We start from the raw sequence: 19,429 nt of genomic DNA on the forward strand, positions 1-19,429 counted from the left end.
ATATATATATATATATATTTGTGTGTGTGTGCACGCACACTCCTTAACCTGACTTATTGGTTGCAGCCTTTGGTGTAAGCCACTCGGGTCGGGGGTTCAATCTCTAAGTATGATCGAATTGCACGCCTGTCTGGAAGGAGCATCCACCCCTCAGTAAGACTATAGGTTGATCGGCAATCAACCTTCTTGTAATATATATAGATATATATATATATATATATATATATACCTATGTATGTATGTGTGTATGTATGTACCTATGTATGTGTGTATGTATGTGTGTATGTATGTGTGTATGTATGTACCTATGTATGAAATATTTATTAAGAATTTCTATTTATTAATAATATAATAAAAATGATCCATTTACATTTATGTTTGTTCCTGAAGTAGAAAGAGTTCAATTTGTTCCTGAATAGCTTCTCTCAAAAGGGTTTCAGCTTCTTCGGTGAATATCTTGGTAGAAGATAGAATTTCTTGGAATTTAGGTTTCTTCTTTGTTAAGTAGGTACGTAACCCAACAAGAAATTTCTTTACCTGTCCAATTTCTAACGCATCAAGATATCCATTTGTTCCGGTATAAATAGTAGCTATCTGGTCTTCTACCGCGAGAGGGTCTGATTGGGATTGTTTGAGCAACTCACGTAATCGTTGACCTCTTGCCAATTGATTCTGAGTAGCTTTATCTAGATCAGAAGCAAATTGTGCAAAGGCTTCTAATTCTGCAAATTGAGCTAGTTCCAATTTTGATTTGCCAGCTACTTGTTTCATGGCTTTAATTTGAGCTGCCGATCCGACTCTTGAAACAGAAATACCTACATTAATAGCAGGCCTTATTCCAGCATTGAATAGATCGGCAGATAAGAAGATTTGTCCATCTGTAATAGAAATTACATTAGTAGGAATATAAGCCGAAACGTCTCCCGCTACTAAAATTTATAATCAATTAAAATTATTAATAAAAAAAATAAAATAAAAATCATTAAATTATATATTTAAATAATTTAAATGATATTTTAATATAAATAATAAGATTTAAATCTCATCTCAGGTCCCCAACCCTCACCATTCTATGGATGTTGATAAGAGTTGTCAAAAAGATTTTTTATTTGCGAACAGCTCGTGTTCAGCTAGCCAAACTAACAAGTTAAACACGAACAGTGATATTTTTTAACAAGCCAAACAGAAACTAAGCTTGGTCCCGCTCCTGTTCTTCCTTTGCACCCCTACATTCGAGATTGTAATTATGTCTAAATGGAATAGCAGGATATAAAACAATTGAATTATTAATGTATCTCTTACCAACCAGTTCAGGATAAAAAATCTTCTCACTTTTTATAAATAATAAATTCTTCATTTATAACACCGCACTGACAATATAATGGAGATATTTTAAAAAGTAGCACTAATCTTTCTGTTCACAAATAAATAAAAATAAATAAATAAATAAATAAATAAAAGGAGCAGAAACGCTTTTCCAGGGGAACTGTAATATTTTAGCTATATTATACAGAAAACGCCCCTAATACGATATTATAAAAATTAATTATATATATATATATATATATACCATTTTATAAAATCTTACGTATTTACATATATTATAACACCTAACCTTCAATTTTGACTTATATGCGATATTCTATGTAGGAAAAAAAATTATTTAATCTAACATAATGACTAGACTAACAATAAATGAAATTCAAAATAATTTATTTTGGAATAAAATATTATCATAATATAATGTTCTTAGAATACCATTATCTTCTCTGCCAGTATAAAAAGACCCCAGCACGGTGTATATCGTGAACGTGGGTCGCAGGGGTCGATCTCACAAATGATGGCCTTGAAATTCTTCTTCAACATCATTCGTAGCTTGTTAGGGCACACATAATATTATCTTCATTCATGAGTATTGGTGGTGTATAAATTGGAGGTGCACCGAAAAATAACCCTACAATAGATGTAGGTGCAGACATGAGAATGCTTTAAAAATTTAAATCTAGATCCTCTCCAATAGATGTTAATTCTAAATTATATGAGGGATCCTCGTATATCGATGATCCTGCATAATCGATGGGTCTTATATATCCGCAAGGTCCTGCATAGTTAGGAGGGGCCCACAAATGTTGATTGGTCAAGATTGGATATTGTCATTCATACGACTCATTTAAGAGATATCTACATGTTCTGGAAGCTGAAGATCTCCTTGGAGTATCTATTACTAATTGTCTCACGACAGTAAAACCCGACCGATTTGGAGCATCAGAAGTTCATCTACAAGGGTCAGACGGTCTGACATTTGTTCTATTAGACGACAGTGCCTCGTAATCATATCTACTTGGCTGATCAAATGTGGTATAATCGATATGAATGGATTGTTCACCCTACATGAGCTCCAATATCTCATCATAGTATTGTTTCATGAAGCTAACACTTCCACCATGATCGATCTCCTCCAAATTTTTCTGAGATATCTTTGCTAATCTACAGTACAATTAAAGAATTAATTTTATTATTATGTATTATAATAAAAATAGTTAACAATAGTTATAAAATATATTAAACACATACCGCTATTCTCTCTCCTTGTGATGGGGGTAATAAGTTTCTAGCGGCTGAGTAGGGTTTAATAATACTATATACGCACGACAATTATTCCACATCTCGATATACTTACAATGATATTGCATCCAGTAAACTTCAACTTTATCTTGCCCATCGATTCTCTTAAAACCTCGTTCGATAGGTTTAATAGACATAGACTGAATGCTAGAAAACTATCATAAAACACAATCTGGAAGGTGCCACTCGACATGCTACCAACAAATTGGAATGCAGGCAATCCAAATAACTAAAATATGCTATGTAACAAAACTACATATAATTCTCAACATGGCGATCAAATATCTTGCATATCAAGTTATAAACTTAATTATATATAAGATCAAAATATGACAGGAATGTGAGATTGAATAGAAGGGTTTAGAGTTAAATCTAGCTTTGTTTGACTCCATCAAGTTCAACTCTGTACACACTTCATTTCCAGCGGTCATGTAAGTAGCAACTGTTCATTTCATTTGTAAGTTATTTAACAAAATGAGATGAATTCAATTTAAAATTTTGTATGTTTATACATAAAAATAGAAATTAATTTTGTACCTGAACGTGAGCAATTTGCGTGATAAATCATTAGAAGTCAAAACATGAAAAGTGGTCTACCAACATGCAAGTGCTCCCAACACCATTTTAGAAGCAAGTGCAAACACGCAGCAGTTGTGACATAAGCAGGCTTAGTTGAGATGTTCAATTCTCTGTATAAATGTGCGAGCACTGTGCTCCTCAAAGAATATCTTTCAAATTCTTCTAAATTTTATTAAAAACCCTTCTTAAATCCCACTTCAAGTGGTAAACCAAACAGCCCCTAAACACTAAACCCTAAACCCTAAATCAATCACTTATAATCAAGGATGCAACACTCGCCAGATCTACTGAATCTGAATTTCTAACCCTAATAAACTTGCCATAAACAAACACTCCATAAAAAAGAAACATATGAGATGGAGAGAGAGAGAGAGAGAGCAAGGATAGATTTCGCTGGAAGAACAGAATTAGGGTTTTCTATAAACGTGAAAAAGGCTACCGAACAGAGCCCGTTTTGATCCAATAAAACAAATGAACTGCCTGTTGCTGATACGAAAATTTTGATGATTTGAATAGATTTAAATAAATCCTACTCGACTCTTAAATCCTAGCACCATCAGAATCTAATTAATCCTGGCCAAAATCACGCTAAATCCAGCATTTATTTAAAACCCTTCCTAAATCCAACTTTTAACTGAAAATCAAGGATTCAACACTCACCAGATCTACTGAATCTGAATCTTCAGACCCTAATAAACTTGCTATCAAAAAAGTTTTAAAAAAAAAAAAAAAATCAAAGATCAAAGAAACTGATGAGAAGAGAAACTGATGAGAAGGAGAGAGGTAGAGTAAAGATCTCGCTGAAGGAGCAGATTTAGGGTTTTCTTCTTCCCATGGATTTTATGTAAAATTAACAGAGAATATGAGAGTACCTTAACCCATTTTCCTTCCATTGATCGCGATCTTCAGAATCGCCAACAGGTTTTTTCCACTCTCCACCTTCCTCGCTCTCAAACTCCCCTTGCCTCATCTTCACCCGAGTATATATACTGCAGGTATGATCTTCTCCAGAGTCGGTGGGCCCAACTAATTGTAATACACAATAATGTGAGATTTTTTTAATATATATTTATAAAATTGATTATTTGCATGTGTTAATAAGTTATTTAATATATATGACATAATTTTAAAGTAGAATTTAATATATACATTTTATAATTACAAATCATAGAATTCAATAAATATATATATCTATCTTAAAAGGATGGCCGAAGAATGTTATACGAGCTCCCTGCCAACCTCATGTGTCTAATTATTCGATGACCACACTTACTACTAGGGGTGTAAACGAGCCGAACAGGAGCGAGCCCAGACTCAGCTCGCGGGCCGCTCCCCTCGTTTATATTTCGAGCTCAAAAAGTGTGTTCATGTTTGGCTCGTTTGCTTAACGAGCCGAACACGAGTTGTTCACGAACAAAGAGCCGTTTTGACAACCCTAATCACATAGTCATAAGAGTAGTCATAAGAGGTTTAAGGATTGGAACAAAATTTAAAACATCATTTGAATCTAGTTTAATAAATTTTATTCTATTTTCTTCATTAATACTTTTAATTGATTATATATATATAATTGATTGGTAGTATTTAGAGCCAAAACGAGCCAAACACAAGCGAACAAATATTTGTTCTTGTTCGGCTCGTTAACTTAGCAAACGAGCCGAACACGGGCTTCTCAACCGAACACGAGCTTCTTAACAAGCCAAACACGAGACAAACCGTTTTGACGCCCTACTCACTACCTGCAAACTGGGTCACGAGTACAAATTCCTCTAACTAGTTTAACGGTAATGACGGCTCTCCTCGAACACGTGTAAAATGCATCATTTTACAAGCTATATATGCATATGCAGGTTTTAGAAAAAAAAACAATCCATGTAAACAAGTTGTACGTATGAATGGACTTGATGCAATCAATGCCACCAACATTAATGGTATTAAAAGGGTTGGTAATTTCGATTTTACATTTTAAAATCTCTATTTTTAACTGAAATACACCTTTCCATGCATAGGCTGGATGGCATATACGTAAAAATCGAAGTCCAGGCGTTGGATAAGAATTAAGTGGTAAATATATTAATGGGACATTTACACACATACCACCCAACACCATTATATTTACATATCTAACACTTAAATTTAATTTCACATTTATAGCTACCCAAATATTTGCATGTATCCTACATTAATCTACATGTAAGCAAAATACACCTACCATTCTTCATATTAATACAAAATGCAACTACACGCAAACAATATGCACCTACTACAATTATACATGTAAATACATTAATGGGGCATTTACACACATACCACCCTAAACTCCTACATATTTACATATCTAACACCTAAACTTTAATTTTTACATTTATACCACCCAAAGCTTTCATATCACATCAAAAAATACCATCATTTTAACTTTAAAAGAATAAATACACCTTTTCATGCATAAGATGGCATGAATGTAAACATTGTTGAAGTTCAGGTGTTAGATATATAAATACAGAAAAAAAAAAGTGGCATGTATGTAAACTTCCTCCAATAATTTGGGAGTGAAATTTGCATAATACTTCTAAATTTAGACAAAATGCACCTACTATTCCTCATATTATTAGAAGACGCCACTCAAACAATTCTAAAAAAATTTCAAAGGAAACGTTACATTCAACAATATAAAAAAATATAAAAAAAATTACTAAGCATTAAATAAATCCTCAGTGTGGCCGAGCTTCTTTGCCACCAAGTCGTAGATCTTGTCTATCTTGTCGGGATCAAACTTGAAGAGCTGATGGGCATCTGCTGCCTTCGCCACTGCACCTTTCAGTATTTCTTGGACCAAAACTTCCTGCATCTTCAGATAATGGCTTGGAAATAGTCTGTTCTGGCAACAAAATATTTGTTCCTGGCAAAAAATATTAAAATGCAAAATTATGATCATTAAACAGCCTATCAAAAGCGTAGCTGGATGAGTGGCTTGACAATTAGAGATAAAATGTGAAATGGATATATTCGTGATGGGGTTCGTGTAGCTCCAGTGGCGGACAAAATTTGAGAGAGTCGTTTTAGATGGTTTGGTCGCATTAAATGTCGACCATCTGATGGTCCGGTTAGGAGAGTAGATAATTTAGATTCGACTTGTGTCAAAAAAGGCAGGAGTAGACCTAAAAAGACTTGGACATATTGTATGATCTATTATTATTATGAAAATATGACACTCAATAGGAGGTAAAAAAGGCTTGTTGCTGTTCTAACCAGACTATAAAGCTACAATACCTCAAAATAGCAAGAATTATCATGAATTTATAATAAGAATTAGAAAAATGAAGGAAAAATATAGAAGCAAATTGCAAACCAGAGTAGAATAAAATTGGAGATCCTGCTTACAGTTTCACTTAACAAGTCTGCTCCAGGAAGTCCGGTGACATCCCAGTCATCAAAAGATCTCAGAATAGGCTGCCCAGATGTCAGAGGAGAGTCTTTACTGCTGGAATCTAATCCTGCAACTTTTATTTTGTGATTATCAACCATGCTAAGGGGACTTCCCTCATCAATTTTATCTCTACTGATGGGTTTATTTATCTTCTGCATTAATTTATTATTATTGTTGTTGATAAGAGCAGTGGGTTCCTTCGCTTTCTGTGCGTTGGCCTCGGCTTCCTTTCGCCTTTTCTGGTCCGTGTACATCTTTGCTTCAGCTAATGTGCGGCATCCCGCCACTCGGCACTCCTGAAAGCATAGAGTTTATGGATTAATTGGGTAATATGTTCAGGAAATGAGTGAGCTACAGATATGATCACATTTGCACTAGATTTGTCATACAAAATAGGGGTGTAAGAGATTTGAGCAGAGCTGGAGTCATTGATAGCTTAAGGTTTGAGTAATTAATCGAGTTCAAGCTCAGGTTTAATTCTATGATTTCAAGTTGGATTGCAAGCTGACTCATTTGTTATAAAAGAGAAAATGATTATACTTCAAATAATTGTAATAATAAAATGATAAAAAAGAGTTAGAAATTATAAATGAATTGATATAAGAACCTGAGATATCTAATACCTAAAGTTCTTATGGATTTACATTCATACCACACAGTTCTTATGGATTTACATATCTAACACCTAAAGTTAGTTATTACACTAATAGCACCTTGATGTCATAAACCTAAGCATGAAAATGTGTATTTCATTTTTAAAAAGACCATGATATTGGTATTTTTTATGTGACGTTAAATATTTGAGTGATATACACAAAGATGATCGTTTATGTGTTAGATAGATAAATACAAAAGAATTGTGTGGTATTTATGTAAATGCCCTGGATTTTAAATACTTTTTTATAATTTTGTAGTTAATACAATAAATTCAGGTAATTTAAGTTTATTTATATTAATAATTTTTAAACAAGCTGATTTGCAAGCTAATGAATTGAGCCATGGTTGGCTCGAGCTTAGCTCACGAGCTATTTATCGAACCGAGTTTAGGACGAGCAAGGTCACAAGTAAGATTGACTCACACCTCTAAAATAAAGAATAAATTTGAGTTAAAACAAACAAATTACCATACCTGAAGCTCTTGAATTTTTCTTCTAATTCTACGCTCCTCAATAACATTGCTCACTAGTGCATCGTGGTCTTCTTGAGATAGAAAACGCATGAACACCTTGTAACGATGATACAGCTCTCTATCTTCATTTGACAATTCCTTTTCTAATGGATGAGGATAAAGTAGATTCCTCTCTAATATGAAGTCCTTTCTCCTTTTCCTCTCTTCAAGCCTAACATGAAAGCTCAAAATAAAATCTCCATCAATAAATTCTAACAGTCCAATGGAAAATATAAAATCTGTGTCAAAATCAATTGGACCCATGAAAAAACAAGTTCCAACTTCAATTAAGAGTTCGCTGATATCACAGAGAATGGAAACAGCTAGATGATGATATGTTTAAGGAATATGGTTAGTTTTGGGTTTAGCTTATTGTGCAGAATAAAAGCCTATAGGCAGCCCAAATAAATTACCATCATGACGTAGAGTTCAACAGTAAATATCAAATTAAATAAGCGTGAAAAACAAAATAAAAAGATCATGAAGTGCAAATATGGGGAAAGAATAAACAAAACACATTTTTCTTTTTTCTTTTCCTTTTTTTTTGGGTAAACTGAATGCCATGCCCAGCAGGATATTATTGCAAAATAAAATACAAACTAATTAGTCTAAACTGAGATTTCAGACAAAAATACAGAATGATAACGAAAAGTCCCAGAACAGCTAGACAGAACAAATACAGACTACTCAAACTTTTACAAACTCTGGCAGAAAGAAGAAGAACAAACATGAAACCAAAAAATGAAAGAGAGTCCTACTTCATAGTACAAAAAAAAAAAACGACGAGCAAAAACCAAATAAACTATAAACCAAATAAACTATATCCATAAATCATCATGAAGGTTGAGCAGTAACCTAGAAAATTAGCATGCATTAGATATAGTAAGGATAAAGATCCACCTCGACAAGTATATGTGTAAAACTCGCAGTTTCAGTTCACGATCAGTATCCGTGTCAGTTTCCTTGAATTCCATCTCAGCCAATGATTGCTCAGCATCATTGTCATATTCAGGATCAAATTCCTGCCTCTTAGAATTGAAGCCACTTAACTCCGTCAGAGAGGGCACTTCATCTCCTGAATACTTGGGCTTTTTAACACCAACACTCCTATCAACATGATCTACAAATTCCAAAATATCATTCATTATAGTAAACTAAACTCAAAAAAGATACAAAATATGAAGGTTTTTCACCAATGATCAATCAAAACATATATAACTAGCCAAGTATTAAAATTGCCAGAATACTGACAGAATTTTTAAATTGATGATAAAGCTTGATACATTGCATTAGATTATTTAGAGAAATGAAAACATGTTAGATTAAAGGAGGTTATTGCTTGAAATAGTGCAAATCCAGAATTAACTAAGAAATCTAAGCAAAAGCCTTCTAACAAAAGTCAAACAATCTCCAAAATGGATAACAAAAACAACACTTATCTATTTACAAGTTTCAACTTCTACATCAGGATGCTTACATAGTTACTAGCATTGGCATGCCTTCACTACCAAAGCCCACAACAGTTGCTAAGAAGATGAAATAAAAATAAAAACTTCAGTAAAATTTCAATTTTTTTAGTATGTGATAACCCTTATACAACTTCAAATTACCCAAATTATAGGTCTGCAATCGAGCCAAGTTGAGTCGAGTGCATCATGGATTGGACTTGACCTGGTCAAATCATAATTTGTTCATGTTCGGTTCGAGCTTAAACTGAGCTTTCATATATATGTTCAAACTTGGTTTGGTTAAATTTTTTAATGTTCATACTTGATTTGTACTCGACTTGTTTATATTAATTGAACAATAAGAACTTTATATCTATATTGATATTAAGTTATATATATATATATATATAAAATTAAATAAGTTTTAATTAATCAAATTTTCATTTAAATAAAAAATATCATATAAGACTAGAGCATTTAACAAGTTACTTGTTGAATAACAAATGAATTTGTTCATAAACATCAACAAACAAGTTAGACTATGTTCAATATTGATTCATTTAAACTCTAAATTTTTAAAATATGTTCAAACTTGTTTATTTACTAATTTGAATAAACATGATCAAATATTAATCAAGCCGAGTTTGAGTTGTTCATCAAGTGCATTGGTACATTTATAGCCCTATCATGTTATATATGCATCTAATATGAAATTGTCACAAAACTAAAAAAATTGAAAGCAAAAAAATAAGATCAATAGCTATAAATTTGTAGCAACTCAAAACAACAGCGAAACTATATCCACAGCCCTTTTGCTTGTAAAACAGATTCATTTGTAATCACTAGGGTTGCGAACAAGCCAAACATTTGACAAGCTACTTGCGACCAAGCTCGACTAAAGCTCATTCATGATAAATTAGACTTGGAATTGGCATACTGTAGCTAATACTGTTCATGATCATAAATAAATAGAGCCTTTTAAAAAATTCCAATTCTAAATTTTTGTGCCAAAATTCTCATGGTATTTCTTAGTATATGCATACCTAAACAGTAAAACCTTCTTTAAAAATGAATAAAAGGAAGTACAGTTATGGTTCATCTTCTGCTCATACGTCCTGATTCTCATATGGCACCAAATAAACAAAGTAATACGCATCTTACAATAATCAGAAACTGCATATTTGAAAAAAAAAAAAAAACCTTAAAAACCTTAAAAATTAAGTCATAGTTAAGTCATAGACTCAGCGATTTAGACCTTTGCAGTAGTTCAATACATAGTGAGCTCAAAATATTCCATAATGGAACAACTTAATTAAAGGAAAGCCCAGTCACATTCTCTTTAATCAGTTCAGATTCATCAGCATATCAATGACCAAACCAAAAAGTCATACTACGCTAAATAGTAAATGGCAGATAATGAAAGTGAATTAGATTAGGTAGAATTCATTATAGATTTAGATTAGGATACTCAATCAACTGTGATATTTGTAAAACCACTCAACAAAGCATTATAAAATGTCAGGTATAAAAAACAAATTTGCTTCCATTATGAACAATTTATTGCAACTTTTCATTATTAATGCATTGGCCATTATGTACGAGAGGCAGAATTCTTTTATCGGGCATTGAAATTTAAAGCAAAATCAAACAATGAGCTTTATCCATATCAAAGGATTATATCATGAAGGGTAACTGCAAGCAATTGTGGAAAATTCATCGCTTTGACGGATAAGATCCCTCATAAACAAAACAAATGTGAGCATTGGAGATTTAATTTGTATATTGCTGAACTTAAATACCTTCTACTGGTGTTAAGCTTTCGATCTTAGTTCCATCTGAAACATCTTTAAGCTGTCCCATATTTGAGACTTTTTTAGAAGCACCTAAGTGTAAAATACATTTTCAGTTATGGCAAAATACAAGCACAGAATTTAAACATAAGCTTCTAAGAAGACAGCATTTAAATTACTAAAGCAATTTAAAGATGGCATACCAGCGGTTAAACCGGATGGTGACCGTCCAGCAAGAACTTCTCCGCTCAATTCTTCAAACCTAAGGAAAATAAATCAAGGAAGAACACCGAGTAAAATACCTTTACATTTTAGATATAAGGACAAGATCCAGTCAGTATCTAGCTCACTTGAACCTTGAAGGAGAGAAAGGAGACTCCTCTTTGGGTGTAGCGTCACCAAGCACCGATATTCCTATGGAAGAATAACAAGGTTAATTTGTAAAATTGCATCAAAAAAACAGGTAAAAAAACACAAAAAAAATTTCAACTAAATGCCAAACAAACAAAAAAAAAAAACAGTATCCCATGGCAAAACATACTGTAGAAGTCCAACATAAGAAAATAAGAAAATTTTAAAAAAAACCAGCCTAATGTCTCAAGCATGTTTTGAATCTGGAAGAACCAATTATAGATTCCGAAATCATTAATAACACATAACAAGCATATTCAAGGTACAACACGAGAGCAATGAATTAAAGGGGCCCTTCATGAAAAATAACGACCACTTTTAAGACAAAAAAATACTAATTAGATGTGTAGGAGAAGTTTAAAAAAAAATCAAATTTTCCATGTCGCCTTATGTTCAAACAAATATCAAACTAAATCTTTGTCGGTCATTATTAAAAAAAATAACAATAATTTTTAGGTTTATATTAATGTAAAAGGTATATAATTTTTGTATTTTGAAAATAGCGGTGTTTTAATTTTTAAAAAATGAGACCATTCGTCTAATAGTTTACATAATTGTACCTGATACCGCGAATACTATACATTCCCGAAAGATAAGTGTATACCTCGACGGTGAACCCAATCATGTAAACTAAAAGATTTGCGACATTTGTTTGGCTTGCGAACCTTTTATGTGTGACCAACAAGCTTTCCTAAATAATATAAATATTAAGTAGAGTTTATTTTACTTAGGTTTCAAATTCCCTATAGAGGCAAACCTCTATAGTTAATTAATCTCAAATGATTGAGGTAATTTGAGAAAACTCTTGATGATGATCAGAGGTACTAGTTTTCAAGAATTCAAGGTTTAGGTTTCAAGGACATGATGCGAAAAATTAAATAGGAAAGGACCAAATAAGAGCAGTTATTTCAGGAGTCCAAAAGAAGAAAAATGTGGGGACGTCACAGATCCAGAGAAGAACCCTTAATGACTTTTCAAACAATCCTACTGTGTGGCTGCATTTTAGAGACGATATTATTTAAGTGTTTAACCCTGCCAATTTTATTATTTAAAATTTGGACTTGCATAATACCCGATTATGCAAATAACCCGCAGAGATATGAGGGTTTATGTCCTACCGGACGACAACCTCAGATCCTAAGGCGAGTTAGAACTTACGCTGCACAACATGGTTGCACAAGTGTCTAAAGAGGGTGTGAAGATTTACGTCGCGTTGGGCGAGCTACCTCGAAGTCCTATGAGTTGTTATTTAGACTAGGGAGATGGATTGCTGAAGAAGATTCTCTAGTTGCTCGGTCCAAGCTCTTCGCCGTGTTGCCCACGAAGTTAGCTCTGAGCCTCCTGGTGTAGTAATAGTTGCAAGGTTTAAGGGTTTGAGGTTTATGTCACATTTTTGGTTTTTTCGTCACGTTGTTGACTCATCAACAGCGTTCTCCTCGACAGGCGATGGAGCATCACGCAGTGATGAAGAGGCTCTGGTCTCAACAATGTTGATTCCTGTGAATTCTTCCCCCATGTAATCTGACAGACCATAGTCTTCGTTACCTATCTATTTTCTCCGTTCTTCAGACAACCATGTAATGTCGGTTCGGAGCCTCTCCAACATAGCCTCGATCGACTTTCCTATGAAAACTTTAAGGTCAGTTGGAAATTTTTGTATGAGCATCATTTCTTTCATCGAGCACTAGCGTAGTCGTGTAAAAGTCAATTGGAATAATTGGATCAACATAAATTATATTGATAGAACCATTTTCAGGTTCCTTCACATATTTTTTTTTGGAATTGTTATGTTTCCATTCTCGAAGTTCTTTTCGAGCTGGTTCTTGAAAGCGAAGCAATTTTCTATAATTGTCTGACCATTCTATGATATGGGCAATACAATGGATGGTCCTTATCCACCTCTTCTAGCTTCTTGGGCTCAGGTAGCCGGAATTCAGGTTTCTTGATAAAGTTGCGAAACATTTTTCCTACCACTTCATTCTTAAAAGGATATATCTTATTCAAATGTTCTTCTATGGTCGGAGGTCGCCTTCCATTCATCTTATATTGTTTTTTGTTGAAATGACTGCTGACTGTACCGTTGAGAAGGTTGGTATTTGTGCCTTGACTGTTCTGACTTTATCTGTATCGGTCGTTTGCCTCCATCAATCGTTGTCACTGTCTCAGACCTTTTCTCGAATGTCTTCATTGCCTTCGGCCTCTCAGCTTTTACTAGAAAACCCAATTGCTTGGCCTCTTCCTGCAAGCTTCCGGCTTTGCTGAGTAGCTTCTCAAATGTTTTGATGGTAAATCCCTTAAATAGAAATGCTACTGGACCGTGGATGCTTTTATGCAAGATTTCAATCGCATGCTGCTCTTATAATTGTGGCTCATATTTCATACTTAGATTTTGCCACCGCAAAATATATTCTACTAAGGTTTCTGCTGGTTTTTGTCGCTTCAACACGAGATCACCAACGGTGATATGGTGCTGAGCTCCAACGAACCACTTAACAAAGAGGTTTTCCAATTCTGCAAATGTTTTTATTGAGTCGCTGGGTACTTCTACATACCAGTCGAAGGCAACTCCAGAAAGACTGTTCACAAACTCACGGAACAACAACGCATCACTACCCCCGCGTTTCATCAGCTTGCTCGAAAGTGTGCAACATGCAGTCGGGGGTTGTCAATCCTATCGAAAGTCTTGAACAATGATGGTACGAAACTCTTTGGGTATTGTACAACATCAGACTCTTCTAGGTAAGGTCTACCTTTCAGAATCAATGCCCCTCCCTTTGAGTGAGCTAAGGCTTCACATGTTCAACCATCTGTTTGAAATCCCATTTAGTTATCGTGTTCAGGGTTGAAATGTGAATGATTTCTGACTGGTTTACTTCTGGGGAGACTGCTTTTGGAGATTGAGGTCGACTCCGAAGCGTGGTTATAACGGCCATCATCTCCTCCATCTTTTTCTCCATTCGAATGATATGTTCATCTTTTTGTCGGATGGCTCTCTGTAGCTCTTCATCGGTGTTCTCCTCGGTGGCAAAAAAGTATCGAGCGATGACGCAGAGGCTCTAGTCTCAACCATAAGGATCTCTGCGAAATCTTCATCCATATGATCCGACAAACCGCATTCTTCATAATTAATGTTTTCCTGCTATTCTTTTGACAGTTTAGTGATGTCGACCCAGAGCTTTTCCAGTGTTTCTTCAATCGATTTCCCCTTAAAGATCTTGAGATCGACAGTGGACTGTTGTTGTACATCCTCTATTAACACTGGCTTTGACACGACCGTGACACTAACAACTAGGGCATCGGACTTAGAATCTTTTGCGAGGAGATATCCTTCTGATCCCTGTTGCGACACTAGTCCAACGACCTTAGGTCTCAACAACCCCTCCTTCGGAACCAAAGTCTTGAGACTAGACGGCTCCTTAGCGGCCTTGGCTTTCCGAGATAAGTCGTGGTACCTAATGCACGGTCCGAAAGCGATAATAAGCGATATTTTGTCATCATCCCTCTTTCGAGATTCTCCCTTTGTGGTGGCAAGCGGTATCCTCGGACCCAAGCGAGACTAGATCGGTCGGCACTCCGCAGGCTTCCGTGAGGCGGCAACGGTAACGGCATGAGTAGCAGCGATATCAAAAAGTTCTCCCAGGCGAAGCTTAACGGGAGTATGAGGTTGCAGTGCTCTTCCCCTGGGGTAGATCCATGCAATTGGTGGGCGGGTTCATCCTTTTTCAGAATCTCTGCTCAGACTTGAGGCGACACGGCACATCCCATCCTTCTTATTATCTCGACGACGGAGCAACGCACCTTCTGTGCCAATCTTTCAAACACCAAGAGAATCTGGGCAAAAGGCTCGCGTCTCTTTCTCTTTTCACCCTGACGGTGAGGCGGTGATGGTAATGCAACGCAATCTTATGAACACTCTATTCTCTGAGAGCGGTAAACAATGGATGAAAACTGCTTCCTCCAATAAGAGGTGCGGTCTCAAACAATTCAATTTTCTATTGCTAAGTAATTTCCTCGTAGGGGTCTACACTTATCTCTCGGAATGTGTAGTATTCAAGCTATCAGACACAATTATGCAAACTCTTAGATTAATGAAATCCATTCGGTCTCATTTTCTAAAAATTAAAAACAATACTTTCATAATCTAAACTATATATCTTATATTTAAATTAAATTTTTGAAAATCGTATTTTCACAAATCCATCGAAAAGTTGACCAACAGTAATCTAAAAATTAATTCTAGCATCGATGAAACTATAAGACCTATATTTACTAGCAAATCACAATAAACACGCTCTCCACAAGAAATACATATTTCTCTAGAAAAAAATATCAAGCATCTAAAGGGTAAAATTTAAGCAATAAAATAATACGAGTCCTAAGCATAAAAGAAACTACGAAAACAAATCAACCACAAAAAGGTTCAAAACATAGAAGCACTTTTATAAGAAGGTTTCGGCACTGAGCCATTGGTTTTCACTTTATTTTAATAAGAACTCTACCCATCTCTTTGCATCACTTTAAAAGCATGTGTGCTATAACACATTTAGCATGGACCATCATCATCATCAATAGACTTATTCAACTATTTGGGTTAAGCTTTACAAATTCATTTTCATAATTCATTAATGTGAAGAGTTTATGCCGTGTCGACAACACTATTATTGTTGGTATGTGCTTGAAATGTCAATGAAAAATGACAGCACAAAAATGACATATTATTAGAAATTAATACAAATTGGAAACAAAAAGCCAAGGCAAGGTAGATGACCCTGCCCACATGTTCTTAACAATGTAAATTCTACTTTATATTTATTTGTATAGTTCTTGTTTTATTTTAGGAGACAGAATTTTATTTCAAGAATATTTTTAAATAATTATTAGTAGTAGTGGTTGTGATACAGTGATGTATGCAAAGGTGGAAACCATAAAGGTTAGCTCATCTTTAGTCAACCTATCCCAAATACTAGACTCAAGCTCACTACTAGTTAATGTATTCAAGCAAAAGCAAGAAGTCAAAAAGTCAAAGCCAGGCAAGGGAACCTTAAAGGACATTTCCCCTGGTTTAAATACAAAATCAAATATTCATGAATGAAAAATTTCCAGAGCCTTCGTATTTTTCCAAGCTTCATTCATGCATGTATTGAATTTTTGATCCCTCTATGAGCACCACCACTATTAATGTTGTCTTTTTCATTCGTAAGCTAGTATGTATGAAAAAATGACATCTACTGAGTGAAAATATATAGATTCTAATTGAAAAAGTGAAATCAGGTTTTGGAGAAGCGTTCTTCTACTTTGGAAGGACTTGATCACTGGTTTGAATCAACACTTCGTTGGTAAGAAAATGTGACTTCTTATTATTCCTTTGTTTTGATATATTTCTTTCTCTCATTCCTTCTCATATTTCCCTCAGGTGATCCGAAACTTCTTCCTACATTCTCACACTTCTAATGGTAGCTTTCTTTGTATATAGCTAAAGTCTACAAAATCTATTTTCAATATAGCCATCCTCCATTTCTTCAATTCCAAAAACCAATATTTTCAAGTTGAGCCCCAAATGACCACCGGATCCTTTTCCTCGAATTCTAATCCATCCATTAAATTACTTCATTCCATAATTTTCCCTCTAAAAACCCTGCCCTAAAATCAACCTTCATGAAAATCCCATACCCACCTGAAGCTCTCATCCACCTTTGGTTCTCCCTCTTCCCCGAGACTTCCAAGCTCCAAACCACATCAATTTAGTCCTCCTAATTCACCCTACATATACAATTAACCATAACTCATAAACCTTGCATCATAATATATTTCGGAAATGCCCCTTTAAGAAAGGGTTTTTCTAAATCATAATATATTTCTAAAATCAACCTTCATGAAAATCCCATACCCACCTGAAGCTCTCATCCACCTTTAGTTCTCCCTCTTCCCCGAGACTTCCAAGCTCCAAACCACATCAATTTAGTCCTCCTAATTCACCCTACATATACAATTAAACATCACTCATAAACCTTGCATCATAATATATTTCTGAAATGCCCGGGTTTTTCTAAAATGTAGATTAAGACAGCAGCAGAAAGCATCCCAAAAAGTTTGGAAACATTTTCCATGCATACAATACCAAAAATCACATCAGACAATCCGCAATAGTTAACAAACATAAGAATATTCCAAATAATGAATTGAGGAACTGAAATTAACAAAATGAGCTAATAAAAGGAAGCGAATACCTGAAAAAAAAATTAACTATTTAAAAAGTTATTGTGAAGAAACAGGGTGTACAACAACATTAATAGGGTAAAATGGGAGATCATTGAGGCATTAGTCTTCCAAGGAGATGAAACCATATTAAGATTAATAGTATATTCCATTTGAAGAAACATCGCGTGCTTTTTCACTTAAAGGAGGGCCCACCAAACTGAATAATAACGACAGATAAAAAGGCAAAAACATGATAGTTATTTCAAATTGACACAATTCAGTTTGACCAGTTGATGACATGACTACTAAAGAACCTTTAAACTCAATTCTAGTGTGTGTTGCTATAATTTCTGTTAAAGAAATTTCATTAGTGGCAAAAACAAATGCTTAGTATAAAAGGTGCAATGTAACAATATTGCAAACCTTTCTTGCCCTCGCCTTGTGCTTTAGCCATAGCAAGAAGTTCCTTTCTATTTTTTCCATTAACACGAGACATATCCTATGAAATGCATAATGAGAAATAGGAGGTTAATACTTAAAAAGTACAAAAAAAAAACAACAAAATATGGATAAAGCTAAATACCGGAAGAGGATAGCTAGGAGAATTCATGTACAAGGCTGTATAATGGTTGATGCATTGTTCTTTATTCTTGGTACCAACATGCTCAGCCACTTCAGTCCAGTTGCCCAATCCATACATTTCTATACCCTTAAAGTATGTAAAACAGGCTCTGTGAGCTTTTTTATAGAATCTGGAATAATGAAAACAACAGCAATATGCACTAGGGTGTAATACTTATCATATCAACAATGAGAAAATACCTCAAGAAGAAGTATTTCCTCATCTGCATTCCAGTCTTGACAAATAAGGGGGAAAGACAAGTTGTCCTGCAATTTTGAAAAAAAATTTAGTTTGAGTAGTGAAACCTAGAAAACTCAAAATTAGCATCCAAATCCTATTTTGATTTTAAATATTAATCGAGAATAGAGATAACAGTATCAATTAATTATCTGGCTCCATTTGGTTAATATGTTACAGATATCACAACTGCCTCGTATAAATTCATAATTGCCTCGGCCTACATATTTTTTAATTGTACTTGATCTCTGAAACAATAGAAAACAAAGCAAGTAGAACACAAAATAAACCAACACAAATATAAAGCTAAGCAAATAATGCTAATGTGAAATTGTACCAACAGAACCGTGCTAGGAATTAGCAAATAACATTTCGCACAACACTATCGACAAAATGGGCAGAAATGAAAAAATAATAATAATAATAAGAGAAAGAAAAGGATACATGCACCTCTGCTGAAATATGCTCCCTCTATGAAATTGCTACACCCACACTGATGCAAGGACACGAGGACAAGAGGACAAGAGGACAAGAAGACAAGAGAAGATCTATAGGTGGGTAGACACCTATAAATAAATACGCTCCCTCGTGTAATTAGGGTTGTAAACGAGGCAAGCTTGATCGAGCTCAGGCTTCGCTCGTGTTCAGCTCGATCTGAATAGCTCGTGCTCAAAATAGGCTCGTGAATAGTGCGTTCTTCGGCTCTAAATTAGCTCGTTAGAATTAATTGGAAGAAATAGATATAAGGTGTTGGATTCGAATCTGCACTAACACTGTGTAATAGAAGACACAGAACCACAAGACCACACGAGTTGTTATGATTTAAATTTAGATATAAATATATAAAAAATATTATTATATCAACAATATATATATATATATATATATATATATTTATAATATGTGTGTGTGTGAGAATAATTT

General features: G+C 34.5%; 2 protein-coding genes across 5 annotated transcripts in view; both read right to left on the reverse strand.

Moving 5' to 3' along the window:
- Positions 1-4,152, reverse strand: part of LOC110018093 (nitrile-specifier protein 5) — a 7,253-nt gene extending 3,101 nt beyond the window's left edge. The window contains exons 1-2 of one of the 3 annotated variants that reach the window (XM_020715331.1): positions 4,077-4,152; positions 538-815 (exon numbers count right to left, since the gene is read on the reverse strand). In XM_020715331.1, the coding sequence (XP_020570990.1) occupies positions 538-771 (234 nt within the window). In that variant the 5' untranslated portion in view covers positions 772-815; positions 4,077-4,152. Of the gene's footprint in view, positions 1-537; positions 853-4,076 lie in introns of those variants that run through there. The other 2 variants (XM_020715332.1, XM_020715329.1) reach the window with 2 other exon arrangements.
- Positions 4,153-5,778: 1,626 nt separating this feature from the next.
- LOC110017853 (transcriptional adapter ADA2-like) overlaps positions 5,779-19,429 on the reverse strand; it is a gene marked incomplete at its 5' end in the record, with an annotated part of 17,662 nt that continues 4,011 nt past the window's right edge. The window contains 10 exon segments of one of the 2 annotated variants that reach the window (XM_020714993.1): positions 5,779-6,103; positions 6,586-6,927; positions 7,761-7,971; positions 8,700-8,919; positions 11,047-11,130; positions 11,241-11,299; positions 11,394-11,451; positions 18,070-18,145; positions 18,230-18,355; positions 18,469-18,534. In XM_020714993.1, coding sequence (XP_020570652.1) covers positions 5,897-6,103; positions 6,586-6,927; positions 7,761-7,971; positions 8,700-8,919; positions 11,047-11,130; positions 11,241-11,299; positions 11,394-11,451; positions 18,070-18,145; positions 18,230-18,355; positions 18,469-18,534 — 1,449 coding nt within the window. 2 annotated transcript variants of the gene reach the window in all.

The sequence above is a fragment of the Phalaenopsis equestris genome, unplaced genomic scaffold (assembly GCF_001263595.1).
Source record: "Phalaenopsis equestris unplaced genomic scaffold, ASM126359v1 Scaffold000002, whole genome shotgun sequence".
Classification (NCBI taxonomy): Eukaryota; Viridiplantae; Streptophyta; class Magnoliopsida; order Asparagales; family Orchidaceae; genus Phalaenopsis; species Phalaenopsis equestris.